At 36.0% G+C, this 22,786-nt stretch overlaps 1 protein-coding gene across 9 annotated transcripts in view; it reads left to right on the forward strand.

The window, feature by feature from the left end:
- DNM3 (dynamin 3) overlaps window positions 1–22,786 on the forward strand; it is a 576,309-nt gene that overhangs the window by 150,713 nt on the left and 402,810 nt on the right. For all 9 annotated transcript variants that reach the window (XM_059936430.1, XM_059936401.1, XM_059936392.1 and 6 more), the window contains exons 3-4: window positions 7,798–7,947; window positions 9,176–9,379. In XM_059936430.1, coding sequence (XP_059792413.1) covers window positions 7,798–7,947; window positions 9,176–9,379 — 354 coding nt within the window. The remainder of the gene's footprint in view (window positions 1–7,797; window positions 7,948–9,175; window positions 9,380–22,786) is intronic.

The raw sequence follows: 22,786 nt of genomic DNA on the forward strand, positions 1-22,786 counted from the left end.
GAAACCTTTCCTCCTTCACAGCTCCCTCCCACTGGTGCAGGTCCCTTCGCTATTCTTTGTCTCTTTTTTTTTTTCTTTTGCCCTACCTAGGTATGTGGGGGAGTTTCTTGCCTTTTGGGAGGTCTGAGGTCTTCTGCCAGCATTCAGTAGGTGTTCTGTAGGAGCTGTTCCACATGTAGGTGTATTTCTGATGTATTTGTGGGGAGGAAGGTCCACATCTTACTCCTCTGCCATCTTGAAGGTCCTCTTTCTCAATTGTGTTTTATGTGGAAACAAAGGTTATGAAATAGAGTTAATTTTTGTTATACTTTTTGAGCTCCTTCTGAAAAAATATGGAACTAAATTGAGCTATGTAAGTATTAAAGCTGCTGATTCTCTGATTGTTATTTTGGGCACTTGTGGTAGAATTCCATACAATTTCCTATTGCTGGATGGATTTCTGCCAAATGTTAGTCCTGGTCTCATATGCCAGCACTGTTCTGTGGCCACTTAATCCTCACCTGTAGGGTTAGCCTCACCCAGGCTTTAGACCCAGCCCAACTCTTAGGCAAGCAACCTGTATAGGCCATTGTTGAGAAGTAAATATCAAGGAAGTACTATTATTAATCTCTCTTTGCCGAGGCGTATGTGGGTGGCTTTGGCTTTGTTTCCTGTGAAAAAGGCTCTACCCCCCATTTCATGACTGAATTTTCACCTTGTTTTTTTGCCTTGGACCATCTGGCTCACTTGGGTCCGGAGTTCTGTTTTGGCCTCCTCCTCTGCCTCAGGAGTACCAGAGCCCTGATGCTAACCCCTAGTTTCTGCAGCTGGTCTCTGATACCTGCCTAGCACCCACCTTTTGTCTGCTATGAAACCTTGGCCCTTCTTATCCCCACCCTATTGTTCTTTACCCTCTGACTGGGACCTCTACCTTTCACCCACTGTTGGACTCCCTCAGGTTAATTGTTTGTTTCTTTAGATTTCTTCTTTTTTTTTGATTACTAAACTTTCCCTGTTTACCTTAGGACACAGTTGACTTCTGCTGTATATCTGGGTCTGTATAATTCATATCTAACTTGCCTTGTTGCTTACTTAACCACCGTTCCAGGCTCTTGCCTTCAATTTGGAATGACTTGAAGGCTTTCTGGAAGCATTTTTCCAAATTGCTCAATGGTATGTAAAGAGGACTTCTTTAAAGACGAAGGAAGAAATCTACAGGTGTTCTTTTCTCTAAATATGATAGGCATTAGGGAAACACAGATGAGTAAAATGCAGCCTTTGCCTTTAAGGAAATATGTTTTTAAATGTAGTCATACTAGATCGTCTTTACAGCCAGTGGATTCAGCTAGTTGCATTGAAAACCATTCCCTGTTTATGTGTCCAATGTACTCCATTTTCATTGGAGCCCCGTGCTTAAAAACATTGCTATTAAAACATTTTAGAAATAAAACTCCAGCTAAAGTATTGAGGACCCTAGTTCTTAGAATTGACAGGGGGTTATATGCCTGTGCTCCATAATAATTCCTTTCTACTTAACCTTGATTAATTGAAACATATGAATGTTTTTCCCCATTGGAAGGGGCATATTGGAAATATTTAAATTCTTATGGTCATGCTGTGCTTTTCACAGATGATTGGAATTCTGCCCAGGCACAAACCATATCATCCTTCCCCCAAACAATTTGTCAGCTGTTTAACCTAGTGTAATTTGTTTTTCATGATCAGCAGAAATGACAGTGCTAAAATGCTTTATAGGGAAATAAAAATAAAATAGAATGATAGCTCTGATTTTTTTTAATATCCTCTTTTTTCTCCCAAATCATTCTTTGATATAAAAATGTATCTTAACCTTTGCTTTAATACTGGGAAAACAGGAAAGATTTTTTAAACTAGAGTCTTATTTTGTGAAACTGAAAACGTACTATGAATTTCAGCAAGATAGGTTATACTGACACACAAAAGAATTTCATGGACGCATTATTAGGATTTCATTGCTTATATACACATAGCCTTAACCTTTATATGAGCTTGTGGCTAAGAAATTTAATCACTCTCCATTCAGACTGAACTTGGGCTGAAGCCTGGAATTGTTTGAGAAAGAGATCATTCCATGTGCCCAACTACCAAGCATTTAGAATGAAAGGAACACTGAGAACATGCCAAGAGAGCTTGTGCCACTGGAAACTGTACTTTTCTATGAGAAAGAATTTATCTCAGGACCGTAGATGAGATTTGTTAGACCTTTAGACATATTAATTTACAACAGCATAAAAGTCTTAGAAGATACACACTTATAAGCTCTTAAAAAGTCTAACTATTGATTGGCTGGTGCAGCATGTTCTGTAGGGTTTGGCTTAGGTGTTAGAGTTTCCTTCATCCCCAAACTCATGTGAACATTCTTCAGACGTGAGTATAGTAAATGATTCATTGTTCTTGTGATAATCCTTTACAAGATTTTCATTTATAATTGTATTTTTGGACAGCAGGGAAGTAAAGCTGTGACCTTTAAATTCTGCACTGCTAATCAAGATTTATTCAGGGATTGTGTGATGATAAGCTGATTGATGATCCTCCTCAATAGCAATTAGGGGCAATTGTTCAAAAACATGTATGCCACCTCTGCTGTCCACCTCTTTATAGTCTGCTTGCTAGAGAGCTGGGATCCCATAACAGGAGTGGCTTATCTTGTTGCTAGGAGGACTCATCTTATTGACAATATAATCCTGTAGCTGTGAATTCTGAATTGTAGTTATGGTTGCCATGTTTTTCTAATAAGAAAGTAGGATATGTGGTCTGACAATTATCACTGTACTGTTAGAGATGAAGGGAACATAGACCTATGAGTCTCTGGACCTGGGTAGAGGACGGACTACAGGTAGCTCCCTTCTGACAATTTAGATTAGGTTTTCCCTGAATTTTATATCCTGTAGGATGAATTATTTCCCAGGAAGCTCTTTGAGACCCATAGAAATAGGGATTTTGTGGTTCCTGCCCATTAGTCCTTCTGATATGCTGGGCAGGTCTGAATCCCAGTGATGGACATAGTTGAGACCCAAGTTGACATTCCTGCTATGGTTACTCTTAGGTCATTTAGGATCACTCTATGTGTGTGCATGAGTGTGTGTGTGTGTGTGGTATTTTGTGGTAAAAATAATAGTCTTTGTAGGGTTTAAGCAGTGAGAATACAGAACTGGTTTTTACAGGCGTAAAATGACTCGACAAAATGATAAATCCCCACTCTCACCTGATGAATTTCACATGCTCCCACCACCATCAATTCTACCTACTTGTGTCGTCCGTCAGTACTCATTATTCTGTTTCCTTCCTGTTCCTGTGGATGAACTGGCATGTTCCTTTCTAGTGCTTCCTATCCCCTCTTCCTTGAGACATCACTTCAGCACTTGTCCCTTCTCACTTCTGCACCATCAGCTTTTTCTCAGGACTGGATTAATACCATCAGCCTATGAACAGGCTATTAGTTTGCCCATCTTTATAAACCCTCCCTTGACTTCATAACCCTCTCCAGATGCCCTCTCACTTCTTTCCTGTCCTTTACAACACAACTTTTTAAAAGAATTGTCTGCAGCCAGTCTCCACTTCCTCTCCTCCCATTCTCTCTAAAGTCTATTCCAATCAAACTATCACCCACCCTACTCCACTCTAACAGCCCTTTTCAACATCCTGAATGACCCTCAAGTTGCCCAATTTTATGATTTGTTCTTAGTTCTCATCTTACCTGACATGTTGACAGTATTTGATGGAGTGAAAAGTCTCCTTTCATGAAACATTCTCTTTAACTGGCTTTGGGTCACCTTTCTCTCTGCGTTTTTTCTCCTATCTTGTTGACCACTCGGGCTTACTCTCCATTTCCCGACCTCTAAACATTGGAAAACCTGGGGCCCAGTGCTCTGACCTCTTCCTTATCTGTCTCTCACTTAGTGATCTCATCTACTTGCCTAACTTTAATGAATTCCAAATATATATAAATCTAGCTTGGACTTCTCCCTAGATGAAAGACTCACAGATCCAGCCCCAAGGCATTCTTGTGCTAATTAGAAAAGGCTAACCTTTCCTCAAGCCCTTGACTGCCATCTTCTGTAAAAATTTCAGAATAGATATACACTTATCAGATGAGATGAATGCGAATTGTGTGTCTTTCAGCTGCGTGATTCTCAACCATTAGCGGCAGTTTTGTTTCTCCATGTGGGTGGTGTGTAGTAGGCATAACAAGCTTAATAGGTCCCAAACTGAACTTTTTAATTTAATTTTACTGGAGTATAGTTGATTTATAATGTTGTGTTAGTTTCAGGTGTACAGCAAAGTGATTCGGTTATACATATACATATATTCATTCTTTTTTTAGATTCTTTTCTCATATAGGTAATCACAGAATATTGAGTAGAGATCCCTGTGCTATACAGTAGGACCTTGTTGGTTATCTGTCTTATATATAGTAGTGTGTATATGTTCATCCCAAGCTTCTGATTTATCCCTCCCCCCTACCCACACGTTTTCCCTTTGGTAACCATAAGTTTGTTATCGATATCTGTAAGTCTGTTTCTGTTTTGTAAATAAGTTCATTTGTATCTTTTTAAAAGTTAGATTCCACATATGAGTGATATCATATGATATTTGTCTTTCTCTGTCTGACTTACTTCACTTAGTATGATAATAGGTCCATCCATGTTGCTGTAAATGGCATTATTTCATTCTTTTTTATGGCTGAGTAATATTCCATTGTATATATGTACCACATCTTCTTTATCCATTCCTCTGTCGATGGACATTTAGGTTGCTTCTGTGTCTTGGCTATTGGAAATAGTGCTGCAATGAACATTGGGATGCATGTATCTTTTCAAATTAAGGTTTTCTCCGGATATATGCCCAGGAGTGGGCTTGCTAGATCATATGGTAACTCTGTTTTTAGTTTCTTAAGGAACCTCCATACTGTTCTCCATAGTGGCTGTACCAATTTGCATTCCTACCAACAGTGTAGGAGGGTTCCCTTTTCTCCACACCCTCTCCAGCATTTATTGTTTGTAGATTTTTTGATGATGGCCATTCTGACTGGTGTAAGGTGATACCTCATTGAAGTTTTGATTTGCATTTCTCTGATAATTAGTGATGTTGAGCATGTTTTCATGTGCTTTTTAGCCATCTGTATGTCTTCTTTGGAGAAATGTCTATTAAGGTCTTCTGCCCATTTTTTATTGGGTTGCCAAACTGATCTCTTGATCCCCAACCCCATCTCCCCAACATCTTCCTTTCTGTCAGTCTTTTCTACTTCAAAATTCTTCTCATTGCTGAGGTCAGCCTCCTTGAAGTTATTCTTAACTCCTTTCTTTCTCCCATACCTCTCCTTTAATCCATCAGCAAATCCCGCTGGTTTTTCCTTCAAACTTAATTAGAATGTAACCACTTCTCACCACTCCCACCCAGGTCCAAGCCTCATCATCTCACCTTTATTATTCTGTTAGCCAGCTTCTTCTCTTATACCTCGCTTTCTGTTCTTAACACAACAGTACAGTTCTTTATTTAAAACCTAGGTCACCTCATGTTTTCCCTCTACCCAAAATGCTTCAAGTGCTCTACCATTCATTTAGAGTAAAAATCAAAGCCCTTAAAATGACCCACAGGCCCTGTACCATCCAGGTCTGTACCACAGCTCTGACCTCATCTCCTGCCTCTCTCCCCCACGCTCTGTGCTCCAGGCACGTTGGCCTCCTTGCTCTTCCTCCAATATGCCAAGCATAGTCTGCTTCAGGCAGTCTACTGGGATCCTCTTATGTAAAGCATGGCTTCTTGAGTCTTTGCTCAAATGTTACTTTATCACATCAGAGAAGCCTTCCTTGACTGACATATATAACAAAGCAACCTCCCTTCCCCAGTATTTAATATCCCCTGTATTCAATTTTCTCCATAGCATTTATAATCTGGCACACACACACTGTTTACTATTTTATCTCACTGGAATTTAAGCTTCATGAGGCTAGAGACTATTTTGTTCACTTTACTATATCCCCAACTTCTAAAACAGTGCCTGAGAAGTAGTAGAAGCTCAGTAAATACATCCCTAAATCTCTTTGTGGAACCCTATCCCTAAAAAGACACAGAGGTTTGAGATGGTACTGCACAATTCCAATCTCTCAATTCCAAGATAAAAGCATGTTCAGAAGTCCAGGAATGAATTTAAATCTAATTTGAAAATTGCATTGATTTTACAGCTTTCTGGAAGGGCATTGGTTTCCTACAGAGAAAGCAAGTAGGCGCCATCTAGTGGCAACAAGAGAAGTACACATTTGTGTTACTTGAATTATTGATTAGTAACATAATTGAAAATGTAGTCCCTGATCCAGAAGCTTTTTAATTCTATGAACGTAATAATTACGATAGCCAAAAGTTCTCAGATTTGCAATTTCCACAGAACATGTTGAATTGAAAAGTACTGTTTATTATAAATTATTTATGGCTCATGTTTACTTACTAAGTTTTGTTTGTTTATTTTTTAGGATCTGACATCCATTGTTCCTCTTTATTTTTCTTATTGTTTTATCCTCTACTTATCTTTAAACTCTTACATGGTACTGGCCTAGCCACTGAGTGGGTAAATAAAATAAAGGCTCTATCGTCTAAGAATTTATAATCTAATAAAAACAGCACCAATGAGGGTAAATATGTGAAAGAAAATGCCAAATGATGCAGTGGTCTCTTCAGGCCAGACTTCTGAAGCCTATTGAAGCTTAATTGCTGTGTATACTTCCACCATTGATGCATGAGCCACATCTTGTAGTTGTCTCCCTGTTGGCCTTGCCATATAGTGGGTGAAGGTTAAATATTTATGGTGGGGAATCATAGAAAGACTACCAATAATTGTCTCAGCTGCTACCTGGCCCAAGATATTTAGCCTTAGTCTACATTTGGTGGAGCAGTTCTTCAGCTAGTTGTTAGAGAAATTGAAGTATTTGTTAAGACTTGTTCCCTTGTTAAAATTATCATAAAATTTTTAGGTCTAATAGTATCAGTTTCCTTTTTTGAGTTGTGTTGTTTATCATATACTTGATATCTCTGGAAGCAGATATAGAAATTGGTAGCACAACAGTTTGAAGATGTTACTGAAATTTCGAAAAAAACTAATATTCTGTTATTATATAGTTACTTTAGAGTTTTTCCTTCTGCCTACAGATACTGATTATAATTATTATTATTTTTTAGATTGCAGGTAAATAGTTTCTTTGTAATATCCTATCTTTTTTTTTCTTGAGAAAATATCTTTTTAATTAAAGAAATTGGTGTGGTATTTTGAATAGTATATTTTAAAGCTAAAACATTCCATATATTATTTCTTTTTAAAGAATAAAGCAAACGTTGTTTCTAAATCTTCTTGCCTTCTGAAGCTATATTTATATAATTTAGCATTCCATCGTGATAAAGTGGTGATATTGAAAAAGGACATTCTAATAGGATTAGTAAGTAGGCTTTTTGTATACCCTACCTCTAATTTCTTTGACAATTGGTTGCTATTATTTGTTTCATCATTTGGAGAGCCAGAATTCTCTTTATTTAGTAGGCTAGGTGGTTTAAAGACTGCTTATAATACTTAATTGCTTATCTGAAAATTAGCAAATTTACCAGCCTTAGCATTTGAACTGTTTAATATTTCTAAAGTATTAACTGTGCTTTTTGGTAACTACTGTGTTCTCTCATTGTGATGGCTGAAGAGGCAATACTGGATACTTTGACTTGTAATTAAAGAGGCATTATTTCCTTATTATTGCAAGAGTACATGAATTTTAGGTTGTATTAATTTGTCTTTTGTAGAATATGCAGAATTTCTACATTGCAAAGGAAAAAAAATTACAGATTTTGATGAAGTTCGCCATGAGATTGAAGCAGAAACAGATCGAGTAACCGGAATGAATAAAGGAATTTCCTCCATACCCATTAATTTACGAGTCTATTCCCCACATGGTAAGTAAAATAACAAAATTCCAAATTCTTGTCCTCAAAAATTTTTACTATATTAATTAACATACAGTATTTATAGAAGATGGTTTTTTTCTCTGAAAAAATACCGAGTTTCTAGGATTGTGCTTAGATACTTCAGTAAATGGTATGATCCAAACAGCTCATAAAATTATTTATGGGGAGACAGGAGGAGATAACTTTTAAAAGAGAATTGAGTAAGTCATTTAAAAAAGTTTTCTTTATGTTTATCTTAAACTTTTAGAATTCCGAAGAGGTATGCATGAAAACTTCCGTTTTTAATATCTTCAGTTTTTGCAAAAATCTTAGAGGTGCATGGTACTATGGTTGAGTTATCCTTAATGAATTTTCTTTCAGTCCTATGTATTCCTCTTTAATCTCTTCCTGAGGAATCAACTGTGATTTTTTTTTTTTTTCCCCAGACTGTCAGCAGAAACTTGTCAGATAACCAGTTCTTGGTGTGTGATACAGAATAGCCTCCATTCTGACTAAGATTTTAGTGGGGCAGATTTTAATCTCCTATCTTCTACCCAGCTCTGTTGCTTTTGAAATGGACCATGAGTGACATAAGCTCAATTACGACTTCCCAAGAGGACTTGGTGCCAACAACGTAGCGTGCAGAGAGAACGATAGCCAGGTCGGGACTGGAGTCACTGACTCGGTAGTTTCCTGGGCTCCCAAAATGGTGCTCCATGAGTCTGGCTGTATAGCCTGCACACTAACCTCATGGCACCATGAATGGCTAACGGCTTTCCTATAGGTTAAGTGGCTAACACTCTGTAAATAATGTATGATGTTTTTAAAGGGAAGGGCAAACCTTACCCAGAGAATTTTTACACCATTTGAAGGCAATGTACAAGACTGGCAGACAGCATATTCACTTACTGTTCAGTGTTTGAATTATAGCCCCCAGTTACAAATGTGACAGCTCTCTGAGAAAACTATTAGGTATGCAAATCAGTGCTTCTTAAATTATGTTAAAATGATCATTTGGCCTAGCACAATCATATTATAAAAATAGAGAAAACTTGAAAAGCCATTTTGAATTCTATCCTTTTTATTCTATGCACATGAGTTGAAGTTCTTCAGATACACAATACGTAAAGCTCAGGTTGTTTTATTTCTACTAAAGTGACACATGAGTCTGCATTGCTGATATCTTTCAGCATTGACGGTATATGTAAAACCTTTTTTTTTTTTTTCCTTTCCACAGTGTTAAATCTAACCCTTATCGACCTGCCTGGAATTACTAAAGTGCCCGTGGGAGATCAGCCACCAGATATTGAGTACCAGATCAGAGAAATGATTATGCAGTTCATCACACGGGAGAACTGTCTGATTTTGGCTGTTACCCCAGCCAACACCGATCTTGCAAACTCAGATGCACTGAAACTAGCTAAAGAAGTTGATCCTCAAGGTGAGTGTATGACCCATAAGATGAAAGGGAATTAGTTTAAAATGTCAAGAGTTTGGGTATATTTCAAGGTAACACAAATTCTCACAAGTTGATTTTATTATTAATTAAATTAGCCATTATTAATATTGTTAGCTCTTTCATATTTAAGATGCTGAAATAAATATAACTGGGGAATATAGTCTAAACCTATATAAATAAATGTAAGATTAACTGCGATCTAGGAAAATAGACATTTCTAATTGTTATGAACTACTTATTTTAACAGCTAATAAAAGAAATTTCTGAAACAGAATTCAGATTTCCCCTTAGTTTTTATGAGTTATCTGAATATACTCCCAATAAAAGATCTTTCCTGTTTTTGTTTGTTTTTCATTAAAATAGGAAGCTCTTTTAATGCATGTAAGATATTATTTAGTTTATAATATTTGACTTAAATCTCTGCTTTCATAATATATATTTGTTACTGGCATTTCGGAATCCAAAAAAGTCCCTTATTTATACTGATGTTTGACTTTTTCTTTCTCTGAGCTGAGTAATAATTTATGTTCAGGGACCCCAATGATGGGTCTTTGTGTGTGTCTGTTTAAAGAAATTATGAATGGTGCTCAGTGATGTGTCCCTTCAAGATGCAGATGCGTCTTCTCCAATTCTAGGAATTCTTTTTTTTAAAAAATAATTAATTGCCCCATTTTCTCTGGTCTCTTTTTCTGGAATTCTTATTATTGACATCCTAGAACTCCTGGATTAATCCTCTTTTTTTTTAAAAAAAATCTCAGTTATCATCTGTTTGTCTCTTTGTTCTACTCTTTGCAATTTTTACTCAACTTTTAGCTCCTCTAATTAATTTTTCATTTCTGATATCATTTAAAAGTTCCAACAACATTTTCTTATTTTGTGAATTATATTTTTATTTTTTAAAATAGCATCATGCTCTTGGCTTCTCAAGTGCAGTACCTTCTCTAAAGATTTTAATGAGAGCTTTTTGAGGTTTCCTTTTTGTAATCTAGAATGTCTCTGAGTTCATTTTTTTCTGGTTGTTTGTTTTGGTCATTATCTTTGATGTTAGAGACCTTTTTCAAATGACTGGTGATCTTTTGCTGCTCTCGTAGATTTAAGAGTAGAGCACTAAAAAGATGATGGAAGGTCTGCCTGTGCTTGAAAGGGATTTATTGACTAATGGGCTTTTCCATAGGGTGATTGGGCTGGGACCTGGCCATTTTGTGGGGAGACTTCCTCAGCTGCTATTAGATTCTGCAAGTATTTTCTCTTGAGCTGACTTGGTATAAGCCTGATGTCCAGTGGTCTCAGAGCTACATGGAAGAATTGAGTTGGTGGGGGAAGGTGGTGTGATTCTCACTATTCAGCATGTAGACTTTTCATTAATCCCTCTGCTTTCATAATGGCATTCCTGAAGGTCTTCTTGAGTCCAAAGTCCCTCTAGTTCATCCTCTTCTGAAAGTAAATCTTCAGTATTCTGCTGAGGTCAAGGAGGAGTAACTGTGTGGGTGTGCAAGATGGGAAAAAGAGTCTGGCAGCCTAACAGTAAACCATATAAACTTTCAGCCAGTTCTTCTATTTTCAGCTCCTCTTAAACTAACTTTGGTGCCTTCAGTTCTTGAACCTTTTCAGAGTTCTGCAGTAGTGACTGGTTTTCTTCTTCTTGGCTTCTTCCAACATACCTGAGATTGGGGTTTGAAACAAAGCAGGTGGAAGTTCCAGATGGCTACATGGGGACCATCACCAGGACTCCTTCATCAGCATCAGTGGCTTGGGAGAGCCAGATTATGGATTGGGGCTGGAGTCTAGTTATAAAAATGATACTAAAACACCCCTGTCTCAGAAGCCTTCTTGTTCTGAAGGAGAAAAAAAACAGGTTATCTGATTGGAACAGAGATAACACTTCCATCAATGGATTCTAGTGAGTGCAGCACAATCACATCCCTGAGAAGTCCACACTTACTTTAGATGAAACTTCATGGAGGAGTACAAATGATATCCCCAGTCTGTCTGCCACAAATCTGTATCCAGAAAGTTAAATGAGACTTTTGTTTTTGCTATAGACCTGGCTTATTTTACAAGCTTATTTTTATTAGCTGCCACTTAGAAATTGCCATGTGAATGTTCATGAATTTACCCCAAATGAGCCTCATTTCTTGCGGCTCATTTTAACTCCTGCTTTGTCAAAGATAGGCCCTCGTTACCCCAATTTTTTATATCCTGTAAATGGTAGTCCTAAGAACAGATTTTTGAAAGTTTGCAGATAATTCACAGGGAACTTTGCAAATAATGGATAATTTTACAGAAATAGAGAAAATATTCAATGCCACTGTATGCTACTTTGTCTACTCTTGCATGGTGATCGCTAAGGAGGACAAATTCATTGCCTGAAGACTCATAAGTGCAATTCTTGGGTTAGTTACTAGAAGTTCCTGGCTAACCTCAGGGTTTATTATTTGTTTTTGAATCCTAGTTTCAATTCTGAAACTTCTGAACACTGTCGTACTTGAGAACCCTCAGGTTTGCATGGTGATTAGGTCTCCACCAGAGACCCACTTTTGTGTGCTGCTATCCTGAGGCTTTGTCTGGTCCTGGACATCACTGAAGCTCCAAAGGAAGAGGGTGAATTCTTGCCCAAACCAATAGGGTTCACATTTATAGTAAAAGAATTAAAATAGAGAAAAAAAGAAGCTGTAGGACTCAATGCAACTTGAGCTTAGAATATGAGATATAGAGACATGGTATATTGGGGTTGACAAATAGATACCTTTATTTACTCTCTGCACCCTCCCAGTCATTCTGTGGGAAGACTGAATCATTCTAATATCTGATTCAGAGGTCTAGTTTTTCTTATAATTACAGCTTTGGTAAAAAAGCAGTAACATCAACTTTGGTTAGTTAGGTATGTGTTGCTTAACTTCTACATGTTTGTGAGTTTCCCAAATTTCTTTCTGCTATTGATTTCTAATTTCATTCCATTGGATTGGAGAACATACTTTGCATTATTTTAATCCTTTCAAATTTATTGAGACTTGTTTTATGGCCTAACATGTGGTCTATCCTGGAGAATGTTCCATGTGCATTTGAGAAGAATGTATTTTTTGCTGTTGTTGAGTAGAGTGTTCTATAGATGCTTTTTAGTTCTATTTGGTTTATAATGCTGTTCAAATATCGCTGCCTTCTTGGTCCTCTGTCTGGTTCTTCTATTATTGAAAATGAGATATTGAAGTCTCCCATTATTTTTGATAAATTGTCTATTTCTCCCTTCAATTGTGTTGGGTTTTGCTTTATGTATTTTAGGACTCTGTTGTTAGGTATATTTATACTTGTTATGTCTTCTTGATGGTTTGACCTTTTGATCATTATAAAATGTTCTTTTTTGTCTCTAGTAACGATTTTTGTCTTAAATTCTATTTTGTTTGATATTGTGTAGCCACTGCAACTCTCTTTTTGTTACTATTTCCTTGGTATCTCTTTCCATTCTTTACTTTCAACCTATTTGTGTCTTTGAATATAAAATGTGTCTCCTGTAGATAGCACGTAGTTGGATCAATTTTTAAAAAGCCCTTTCTACCAATATCTGCCTTTTGATTGGAGTGTTAGTCCATTTCCATGTAATTACTGAAAGATAGAATTTATGACTTTCATTTTGCTATTTTATGTATGTAAGTCTTTTTGTTTCTCTATTTCTTTATTATTGCCTTGTTTTTTGTTAAAAATGTATTTTCTAGTGTACCATTTTAATTACCTTGTCATTTATTTTAATATTTTAAAGTTATTTTCTTAGTGGTTGCCATAGAATTACAATTAACCTCTTAATTTATAACCTCTTAATTTATAATCTGGTTCAGATCAATACCAACTTAATTTCAATAGTATACAAAATTTTTGCTTCCATATAGCTCCAGTTCCTCCCTTTCCTTTGTGCTATTATTGTTCTACAAATTACCTTTATACATCACAAGCCCATCAACACAGACATAATTACTGCTTTATGTAGTTCTCTTTTAAATCAGATAGGAGAAAAAAAGTTACACACAAACACAAATACATTATATTTTTTTACATTTACTTATGTACATTTGTCCCTTGGTATCTGTGGGGGATGGCTCTAGGACCCTCAGTGGATACACACCCAAATCTGCACATGCTCAAGTCCCTTATATAAAATGACATGATATTTTCATGTAACCTATGCACATCCTCCCATATACTTCAAATCATCTCTAGATTATTTATAATACCTAATACAATGTAAATGCTATGTAAATAGTTTCTGGTGTTTGGCAAATTCAAGTTTTGCTTTTGGCAACATTATGGGATTGTTTTGGGAATATTTTTGATCCACAGTTGGTTAACTCCATGGATGCAGAAACTGTGGATATGGAGGATCAACTGTAGTTACCTTTACCAGTGTTCTTTATTTCTTTGTGTGAATTTGAGTTACTGTCTAGTGTCCTTTCATTTCAGCCTGAAGGACTTCAGTTAGTATTTCTTGTAGGGTAAATTTGCTAGAAAGGGATTCTTTCAATTTTTATTTATCTGGGACTCTCTTAATTTCTCCTTAATTTTTGAAGGAAAATTCTTAGCTGATAGTCTTTATTTCACCACTTTGAGCATGCTATCTCAACTGCCTTCTGACCTCTGTAGTTTTCTGATGAGAAATCAGCTGTTAATCTCACTGAGGATCCCTTGAACATCATGAATCTCTTCTCTCTTGTTGCTTTATAGATTTTCTCTTTGTCTTTGTCTTTTGAAAGTTTGATTATGATGTTTATAGATGTGGATCTCTTTGATTTTTTTATCCTTCTTGGAGTTTGTTGAACTTTTTGGATGTGTAGATTGATAGTTTTCATCAAATTTTGGACATTTTCAGCCATTATTTCTTTAACTATTCTTTCTTCCCCTTTCTTTTCTTTCTGAGATTCCCATTAAATGTATGTTGGTACACTTGATATGCTCCTTTATTTTCTTTATTCTTTTTTCTTTCTGATTCTCAGATGAGAGGAACAGTCTCAACTGACCTGTCTTAAGATTTGCTGATTCTTTTTTCTGCTTGTTCAGATCTGCTGTTGAACATTTCTAGGGAATTTTTTATTCCTATTATTTTAATTTTCACCTCCAGAATTTATTTTTTAAAAATAATTTCTATATCTTTATTGACATTCTATAGTTGGTAAAAAATCATTCTCTTACTTTTTTAGTTATTTAGATATGGCTTCCTTTAGCTCTTTGAAGATATTTAAAATAGCTGATTTAAAGTCTTTGTCTAGTAAGTTCAATTTCTGGACTTTCTCAGAGACAGTTTCTACTGCATGCTTATTTTCCTGTGTATGAGGCATACTTTCTTCGCACATCTTGTAATATTTTGTTGAAAGCGGAAAATGTTAAGTAATATAATGTGGCACCACTCAAAATCAGATTCCTCTCCTCCCCCAGTGTTTGTTTTTGTTGTTGGTTGTTGTTGTTGTTGCTACTTGTTTGCTTAGTAATTTTCCTGAGCTAATTCTGTAAGGTCTGTATTCTTTGTTATTTGTGGTCATTAAAGTCTTTACTCAGTTTTCTCATTGATCAGCTAGTTATTAGACAGAGATTTTCTTAAATGCTCAGAGCCAAGTAGTCTCCCAGCATTTGCTGAAGGATTTGATGTGCATTTTGGAATATGCCTTCAGTGCTCAAGCAGTTTATAACTCTGCCTTAGTCTTCACTTCCTGCTTGTGTAGATCCTTAAGGATAGCTAGAGGTGAGAGTTTAGGGCCTTCTGAGATCTTTCCTGAGAATGTACACAGCCCCAGGCATGCATGTGGCCTTCTAGATTCTAGATTGTACAAAATTCACAGGCCCTTATGGCCATCTCATTCCCCCAATTTTTCTTTTTTTTGGTCGTCCTCTTTTTTTCCCCCAACTGTTATTGCTGCCTGAGGCAGCTGTTATGTTAAACAATTGCCACTGATTGTTTTCCACATGCTTCCTGGGGGAAAAGGCTATTTGCACTGAGTAAGCTCTGAGTTGGGCCAAATAAAGAAAGCTCTATGAATGGGTATTTTTAGAGAACTACTAGACAGGTTAAATAATTACAATTCTCTGGAAGTGGTACTTTTGGTGTATTCCAACCCCATTCTTTCCCTTCCAGTAGCTGCTGGCTGCTATTTTTTGCTGTGATTGTGGGATTTTTGGTTTTTAAGACTACTGCAGAGCTAAGGAGAGGGGAATGGGAATAGGGAAAGTCCAAACACCACAAATCTCTCTGTTATTCCTGAGATCCAGTGATTTTGTTGAATAAATGCCCCTCACATTGTTGTAAACCTTCGGTTAATTTTGAGAGTTCTGAAAAAGTTGATTTTGACAACTATTGCCAGTATTCTTGTTGCTTTTATGGAGGAATGGCCTTTTCAGAGGTTCTATTCCACCATTCCGTATTCCATTCCAATATTCTTTATCCTAATCCTATATAACTTTAATAATCAGGACATTTTCATATAAAAGACATCTGAATTGAGATGATGAGGATAATCTGGTTGTGATATCTGTCACCCTGTTAGTCTTCAGGATTGATTTGGCTGGCTTGAAAGTGACCTGTTCTCATCACTTCATGTACATTCTTCCTGAAGTTTTGCCCTTAGCTAAAGAGGATTACCTATTTAGATAATAGAGGACCATTCTTTATTCAAGGTATCTGGATTATAATCTTATCCACCAAGGTACATAATTATATAGTTTTCTGAGAAGTGGTCTATTTTAGGCAGTAGCTACTTTGCACTAAATTAAGCCTATTTGACATAGATGGGCCATTTTCACCTTAGCAGGACTTGGGTATATTCGAATATGTACTTGGGAAGGAAGTTTATGTTGATAAGTTAATTATAAATTATTTGCATAATGATCTTAAAAGTTAAAGCTTTTACAAAATAAATGTTACTAAAATGCTGGGATAGAGTTATACATTTTTTATATTAAAATAAGATTCATGATGAATTATTCTCCCAGTGTATGTAGAATGTCACAAATTTGTAGGTAGACAAAGGTTGAGCTTATCTTTTGAATTATTTGTGAAAAATGTTTTTCTGACTAAATGAGGATTTTCAGTAAAACTTCAAGGGGAATGGCTATGCAATTTAAAAGGTCAAACTCCTAATCATCAGAATTATTTAATGTTTTACAAATATTTTTCCCAGTATAGTGGTCTTAAATTTTCGAAGTACTCTTACGTACTTTGGTTTTAGTTTCACCAGAATACTTTGAGGTTGGCTGCGTTGAGGTCGTATTTTGGGATGAGGAAATTTGTTCAGGTGATGTACACAGTGTTGAATAACATGCCTGCAACCACACAGTGCATTTGTGATAGCCCCTTCCTCCTCATCTAGTGATTTTTCTACTTCATCAGACCATTCTTCAATTAATTGCTTTATTAAATGGTATAGATGAAAGAACACAGGATTTGGAAACTGATCTATCACTTCATGATTGTATATTCTTGGGCAAGTTATTTAACTTTTTCGAACTTTATTACCTCAATTCTAAAATGACATGAAATTATAATAAACTTCAAAATGTTGCTATGATAATTAAATAAGGTAAATTTGTCTGTAAAGACAACTCAAACTCTAAATGGCTAGCCAAATGCTAGCAATTATTTTCCTCTTGAAAATATTCACAGTATACTACTTTGTTATTTTATTTTTTGTACATCATTTATAGTATTAATAAACCTATAAAACAATCAGTAGCATTCTCTAATCCAAACTGCTGCCTACACTAATGTGAATTAATAAGGCTTGATAACAGAATTGTAATAGAATTATTTTGAATATTTTAATAGTGTGTCATAAAAATTAAAATAATTTCAGATTCACCTGCAAATTGCTAGATTAACTGTAGGTAAAAGAAGACCTTAGCTGGGTTGAGGCTGGGATAGGGTTGAAGGAGGGTTGTCCTTAGCTTGGCTTGATGTGTTTAAGGCATTGTGCCAGCTGCTACTCACAGATACAGATTAAGAGGGCCAGACTAGGATTCTTACCATGGAGACTGCATTGATTTCTCTAAGGAACATTTCCTCCAGCTATTTAGAAGTTCTAACCAGGTGCATTAAGAATTCAATCACTGCCTTTGTTAGTTAATCCACTAATTTGTTATTCAGCAGACATTTATCAGGCATCTATTGAGCCAGGCAAAGTGCTTGTGGTCCTTAGCGTTAATTCTATATGCTGGACCACCTAATAGGATCCTAGGCTAGGTAGATACACACTACATATTTCTGATTATTTTTGTGACTTTCCACTACTTAAAAAAAATATGCTGTTTGCATGGCATCTTGTCTTATGTGTGAAGTCATAAAAGTCCCCAGAAAAAGTTTTACAGAGCATCTGCTTTATGAAATGAACATTTTCATATTTTAGGGGATGTGATTTGGCTCACAACATATATTAATTCAAGTGAAATGCGTTGTGTAATAACACTGTGTGTCATAAGTTATAACCACAAGTATCCTGTCAGGTAGGTGGCATTGCCCAGTTTTATATAAGAGGAACTGAGCTCAGAGAAGCTATGGAACTTGCTCACGGTTAGACAGCTGGTGAGTAGCAGAAGCATGATATGAGCCTACCTATCTCTGAGACCAGTAGATGTAGTCTACCACTGTATCGTCTATCTTTCTCACACCAACTGTGTTTTAAACACTTTGTTCAGTGATAATCATGAACACATTAGATTTTTATAAAATTTGAGTAATACCTGCTTGATAAAGTAGTTTTATGGTACTAAGTATGGTGAAGCATTGTTAAAGTTATGTTGAATTAGGTTTTGCTTCATAATTCTTCTCTTTAAGGCAGAGATTTATTAAAATATCTCTGTATCAATCTGTATAAGAAACAGACTCATTGACAAACTTAAGGATTGAACGTTTAGAGGAAATATTGTAAATGCTGGCTAAATAATTGGTTTGGAAGAGTTCATGTTTACATTCTCACCTGAATGCTTCTTTATTATTTCACAAAAGCACTCAGTGAATATTATCTTCAACTGGTTTAATGTGATTTTTACTTTTCATATCAGTTTTCAATATGGCTACATTGCTTTAACTAATTTTAAAAGATCATTGTAGTTGCTTGTTCATTTATTCAACAAGTAGTTAATTAGCAACTACTATATGCTGGACACCACTTTGAGCAGCATGAATACAGTGGAACAAAGCAAATCTTGGTTACGCAATTCACATTCTAATGGGGGAAACAGCCAAGATGTCTGATAAATGATTATTTTAATGTCCAGTAGTGATAAGTGCTATGAAGAAAAATAAAATAGTATAAGGGAAGAGAGAGTGATGGTCCATGGCAGCAGCATATGAGCAGAGAACTGTTAAGTGAGGGAACAAGCCCTGTGACTATCTGGAGGTGCAGCATTCCAGGTAAAGGGGACAGGAAGCACAAAGGACTGGGAGAACTGGCTTGACCTGTTAAGGAAGAGCAAGGAGGCCATTGAGGATGGAGCTCAGTGAGAGGAAGAGAAGTACTTTCTGCAATCAGAGAGGTAGGCGGGCCCAGATCAAGTGGGGCCTTCTAGGCCGTGACAGAGACTTTGTATTTCGTTCAAAGTGTGATGAGCAGCCGCTGGAACATTTTGCGTGTAGAGAGACAAGATCTGATTTATGTTTTCATAGATCAGTCTGGCTGCTGTGAGAAGAAATGACTAAAAGAGGGGCATGAGTATAAACAAGGAGATCAGTTGGATTACTCCTTCAAAGAGGTCCAGTGGGGAGAGGGATGATGTGGCTTAGAATAAGAGAGTAATGGTGCAGAGGGAAGAAGCTGTCAGACTCAAGATATATTTTGAAAGTAGAGCTGATAGTTTACTGATGACTTGCTGTGAGTAAAAGAAAGGAGTCAAAGTTGACTCCAAGGGTTTTAATGGTGATGCCATTTACTGGGATTGGGAATATTAGGAGAGAAACATGGTTGGGGGAATCAAGTGTTCCCTTTTGGACATATAAAATTTGAGATGTTTATTAGTCACCTAAGTAGTGGTGTTAGAGACTGGAATTCAAGGGAGAGTTTTAAGCTGGAGTTATGAATCTGGGAGATATCAGCCTAGAGGTGGTGTACTGATTGCTGACCTTGATAAGAAGGGTTTGGTAGGAAAGTCTCCTAGGAGAAGGTTCAAAGGAGACTTGGATGTGAGGAAGTGGAGACAGAATACAGACAGCTTTCTCAGGATTCACAGTAGAGGGAAGCAGAAAAATGGGACACTAGTTGTTTAAGATCAGAGAACGTTTTTGAAGGATGGGCGATATTCATACCATGTTTGTGTGTTGATGAGAATGGACCAGAAGAGAGAGAAAATTGTTAAAGAAGAATAGAGATGGGATAAATATAGGAGAAGCAGGATAAAGACAGGATAAATATATGAGAAAAATCCTTGATTAAGGGGAGTGGGAATGTTACATGGGGCACCTGTGGGAGTCCTTGCAATAGATAGAAGCGAATTAGATTGTTCTCCATTTTAAGAGTACAAAAGGCAGAGGATATGGATACAGAAGAGGTTAGCTGGTTAGATTGATTGGTGGAGAGATAGCTTTCAACATATTGAGTTTATTTATGATGGTGTAATATCCACCTATCCTGATAGGTTCTAATGGTCATATAATAAAGACGCCATGTTTACACTGCTGTTCAACATGACTAGAAGTGACACTAGTATCTTTGTGTTTTATGGATACTGTTATACCCTCACTGAGCAGTTCATCATAAAGAGGCACTCACATTTTCTGTATAAAAGCAGAAGAGTCAGTCCCAGCAGTGGTATTGATTTATTACTTGAGCATGAGTTCATTACCCATGAAGACTCTCACTGTGCCTTTTATCTTCTAGGCACAGCAGTATTTTAGCATTACCCATTAAGCTTGTTGTCTACAATAGAGGGGTGTTTAAAAGCCTCACTAGGGAGGCAAATGTGTCTGGAAATTCCTTTCATGGTGATTTATTTCACAGCAAACAAATTTCATTTCTAAATCTAGCATGACCAGAGGTCTTCCGGAAGTATAAAAAACACTCCAAGAGGAGTGTTAGACCTCTGGTTGGGAAAAAGGGCACCATTTTCTCTTGAGATGAAATCTGTGAATTGGTGAGAATTTACCAGGAGGCTGGAGGCAGACTTCCTTATTTGTTTTGTGGAGGTGTGTCCAACCTACCTCCTCAAGGTTTTGCCTTTCCACAAGTCTCCATATTCAATCTGGAAAAAGTTAGTTCATATGTCATGTAAGCTGATGCTCATTGACCTTTGGCAACACTTAGCAGTTGCCAAAGCACTTTACTTTTCTATCTGGTCATGGAGGTGCTGGAGGTGCTGTTAAGTTAAACAGAAGCTTCAAGCATCCAGGCGTTAAGTCAGCATTCAGAATATGATGAATATGTTTATAAAATGCAAATGTAGGAGCAATCCATGGAGAAAACCTATTTTCCAGTCAGTGTCTCTTTCTCTGCAGCTATTCTTTTTTCCTAATTGGATTCTCGTTTTACCTTGAAATTCTTAGCTTAAATATTTGATCATATTAAAAACAATTAATACAGTTGTCCCTCAGTGCCCCTGGGGGATTGATTCCAAGAGGCCCTGCAGATACCAAAATCCATGGATGTTCAAGTTCCTTATATAAAATGGCATAATGCAATGAATACAGTTCACGCTCCTCACCTGCAGGTTTTGCATCAGCAGATACGGAGGGTCGACTGTAGATATTAAGTAATTAAATCAAGAGTGCAAATCCTACCTGATATTAATTGAATCAATTAATATTTGTGAAGCTATCTGATTCTTTAAGAAGAAATAACCTAGTGTGTTTACTCATACAAGGCATGTTTTGACTTCTTAAGGGATATGTTTTTGAGCTTATTTTTAGCATGAGTGAGACTCTTAAAATCAATTAGTTTTGGTTTTTTTTCAAATGGTGGAAATGCTAGGAACAAAGGCTAAAACCAAAATATTTCTGGTCTTTGAAAAAGTTGTTTTACATTCTTTCTGTTCAATCAATCATTCTTTTAAATTAAACATCTACTATGTACTAAGCTTGAACAAGGAATACATTAGATATCTGCTCTAAAGAAAGCAGGGACCACAGATATACATGACCTTACAATCCTGTGTGATCAGAACTTTGATAGGAGGTGTATGGAATATATCATCATAATATTATACTCTGAAGTCTGAGAATTACAGATGCATATTTAAAATTCATATTGCTATTTTACATTTGTACTTGAATTTCAAGAGTTTCATGTGTATACAATTCGAATAAGTTTGTTAAATCTTATGTTAGAAATCAGCCTCTTTGCAAAGAGAGTAGTTCGTCTGAAGATTGATTAATAGGCTTGCCCAAGTGTAGAGAAGAACTTCCATTTGAGCTTTAAAAAGTATGTTGAGTCTTAGAATTATATTTAAGATTATATCTAGATTTATATGTCATATATAAATCACATCTAGATTTATGTATGTCATATAAAGTATGTTGAATCTTAGAATTGGAAACATGACAACAAAAAAATTCATCTTAATAGGCTTTAAAAAGAATTTTTTAAAAAGTGTGTACTTCTTGATATGCTATTTTTGTTGGGAAAAATAAAATAACCTTGATTATGAAATTCACTGTGAAAGAGAGAAAGAGTATAGATTTAGGACTTGAATATGGATATAAATAAATAAATAAATTTAATTCTTTTAAAAAACAGGAATAAAAGAGAAAAACGTGAAGACGTTGGTAACAGTGAATGTTCTATTAAAATGGAACTTGTTATTGTCATCAAGATTGTATCAGTACGAAAGGCCACTAAGATGTGGATTACTAAAACTGATACGTTCATTCCTTTTGCCACTGGGGGTCACTGTAAAGACGTTGCTTGAACAAGTCTAAAATTTACTTTTGTGGCGTTTGAATGTAGAAATTTAAATGTGAAAAAGAAACACTATTTATTAGAAAGACTAAAAATATATATAAGAAAGAAATAAGACATATTCTCTTGTTCCCTAAATTGCATATTACTGATCTGAATCTTAAGACTTCTGTTTATATTGATATATGTATAAGTGTTGCATTGCTATTCAAAGTGGAAGTGTTTAAAGTTACTTTAGCATTATAGAATAATTGTATTCTCATGTGTTTCTTGTTTCAAAATTCAAAGATATTTAAAACACAAGTGATAGTTACCTATGCAATTAAATCTTACTCCTGAATTCTGATATGACCATAAGCTTCTAACATTCCCATTAACGTAGATAGAAACATATTCTATAATCCTTCTCCAGAATATCTGTACAAACCAAATCTATATATTTATTTCGTTGACATTATAAATAAAAATATCATTAAAACAAAACAAAACTCTTCTAAATTTCTATAAGACCCTCATTTTCCATGGCTTTCAGAAT

This window comes from Balaenoptera ricei, chromosome 1 (genome assembly GCF_028023285.1).
Source record: "Balaenoptera ricei isolate mBalRic1 chromosome 1, mBalRic1.hap2, whole genome shotgun sequence".
In the NCBI taxonomy this organism is placed as follows: domain Eukaryota; kingdom Metazoa; phylum Chordata; class Mammalia; order Artiodactyla; family Balaenopteridae; genus Balaenoptera; species Balaenoptera ricei.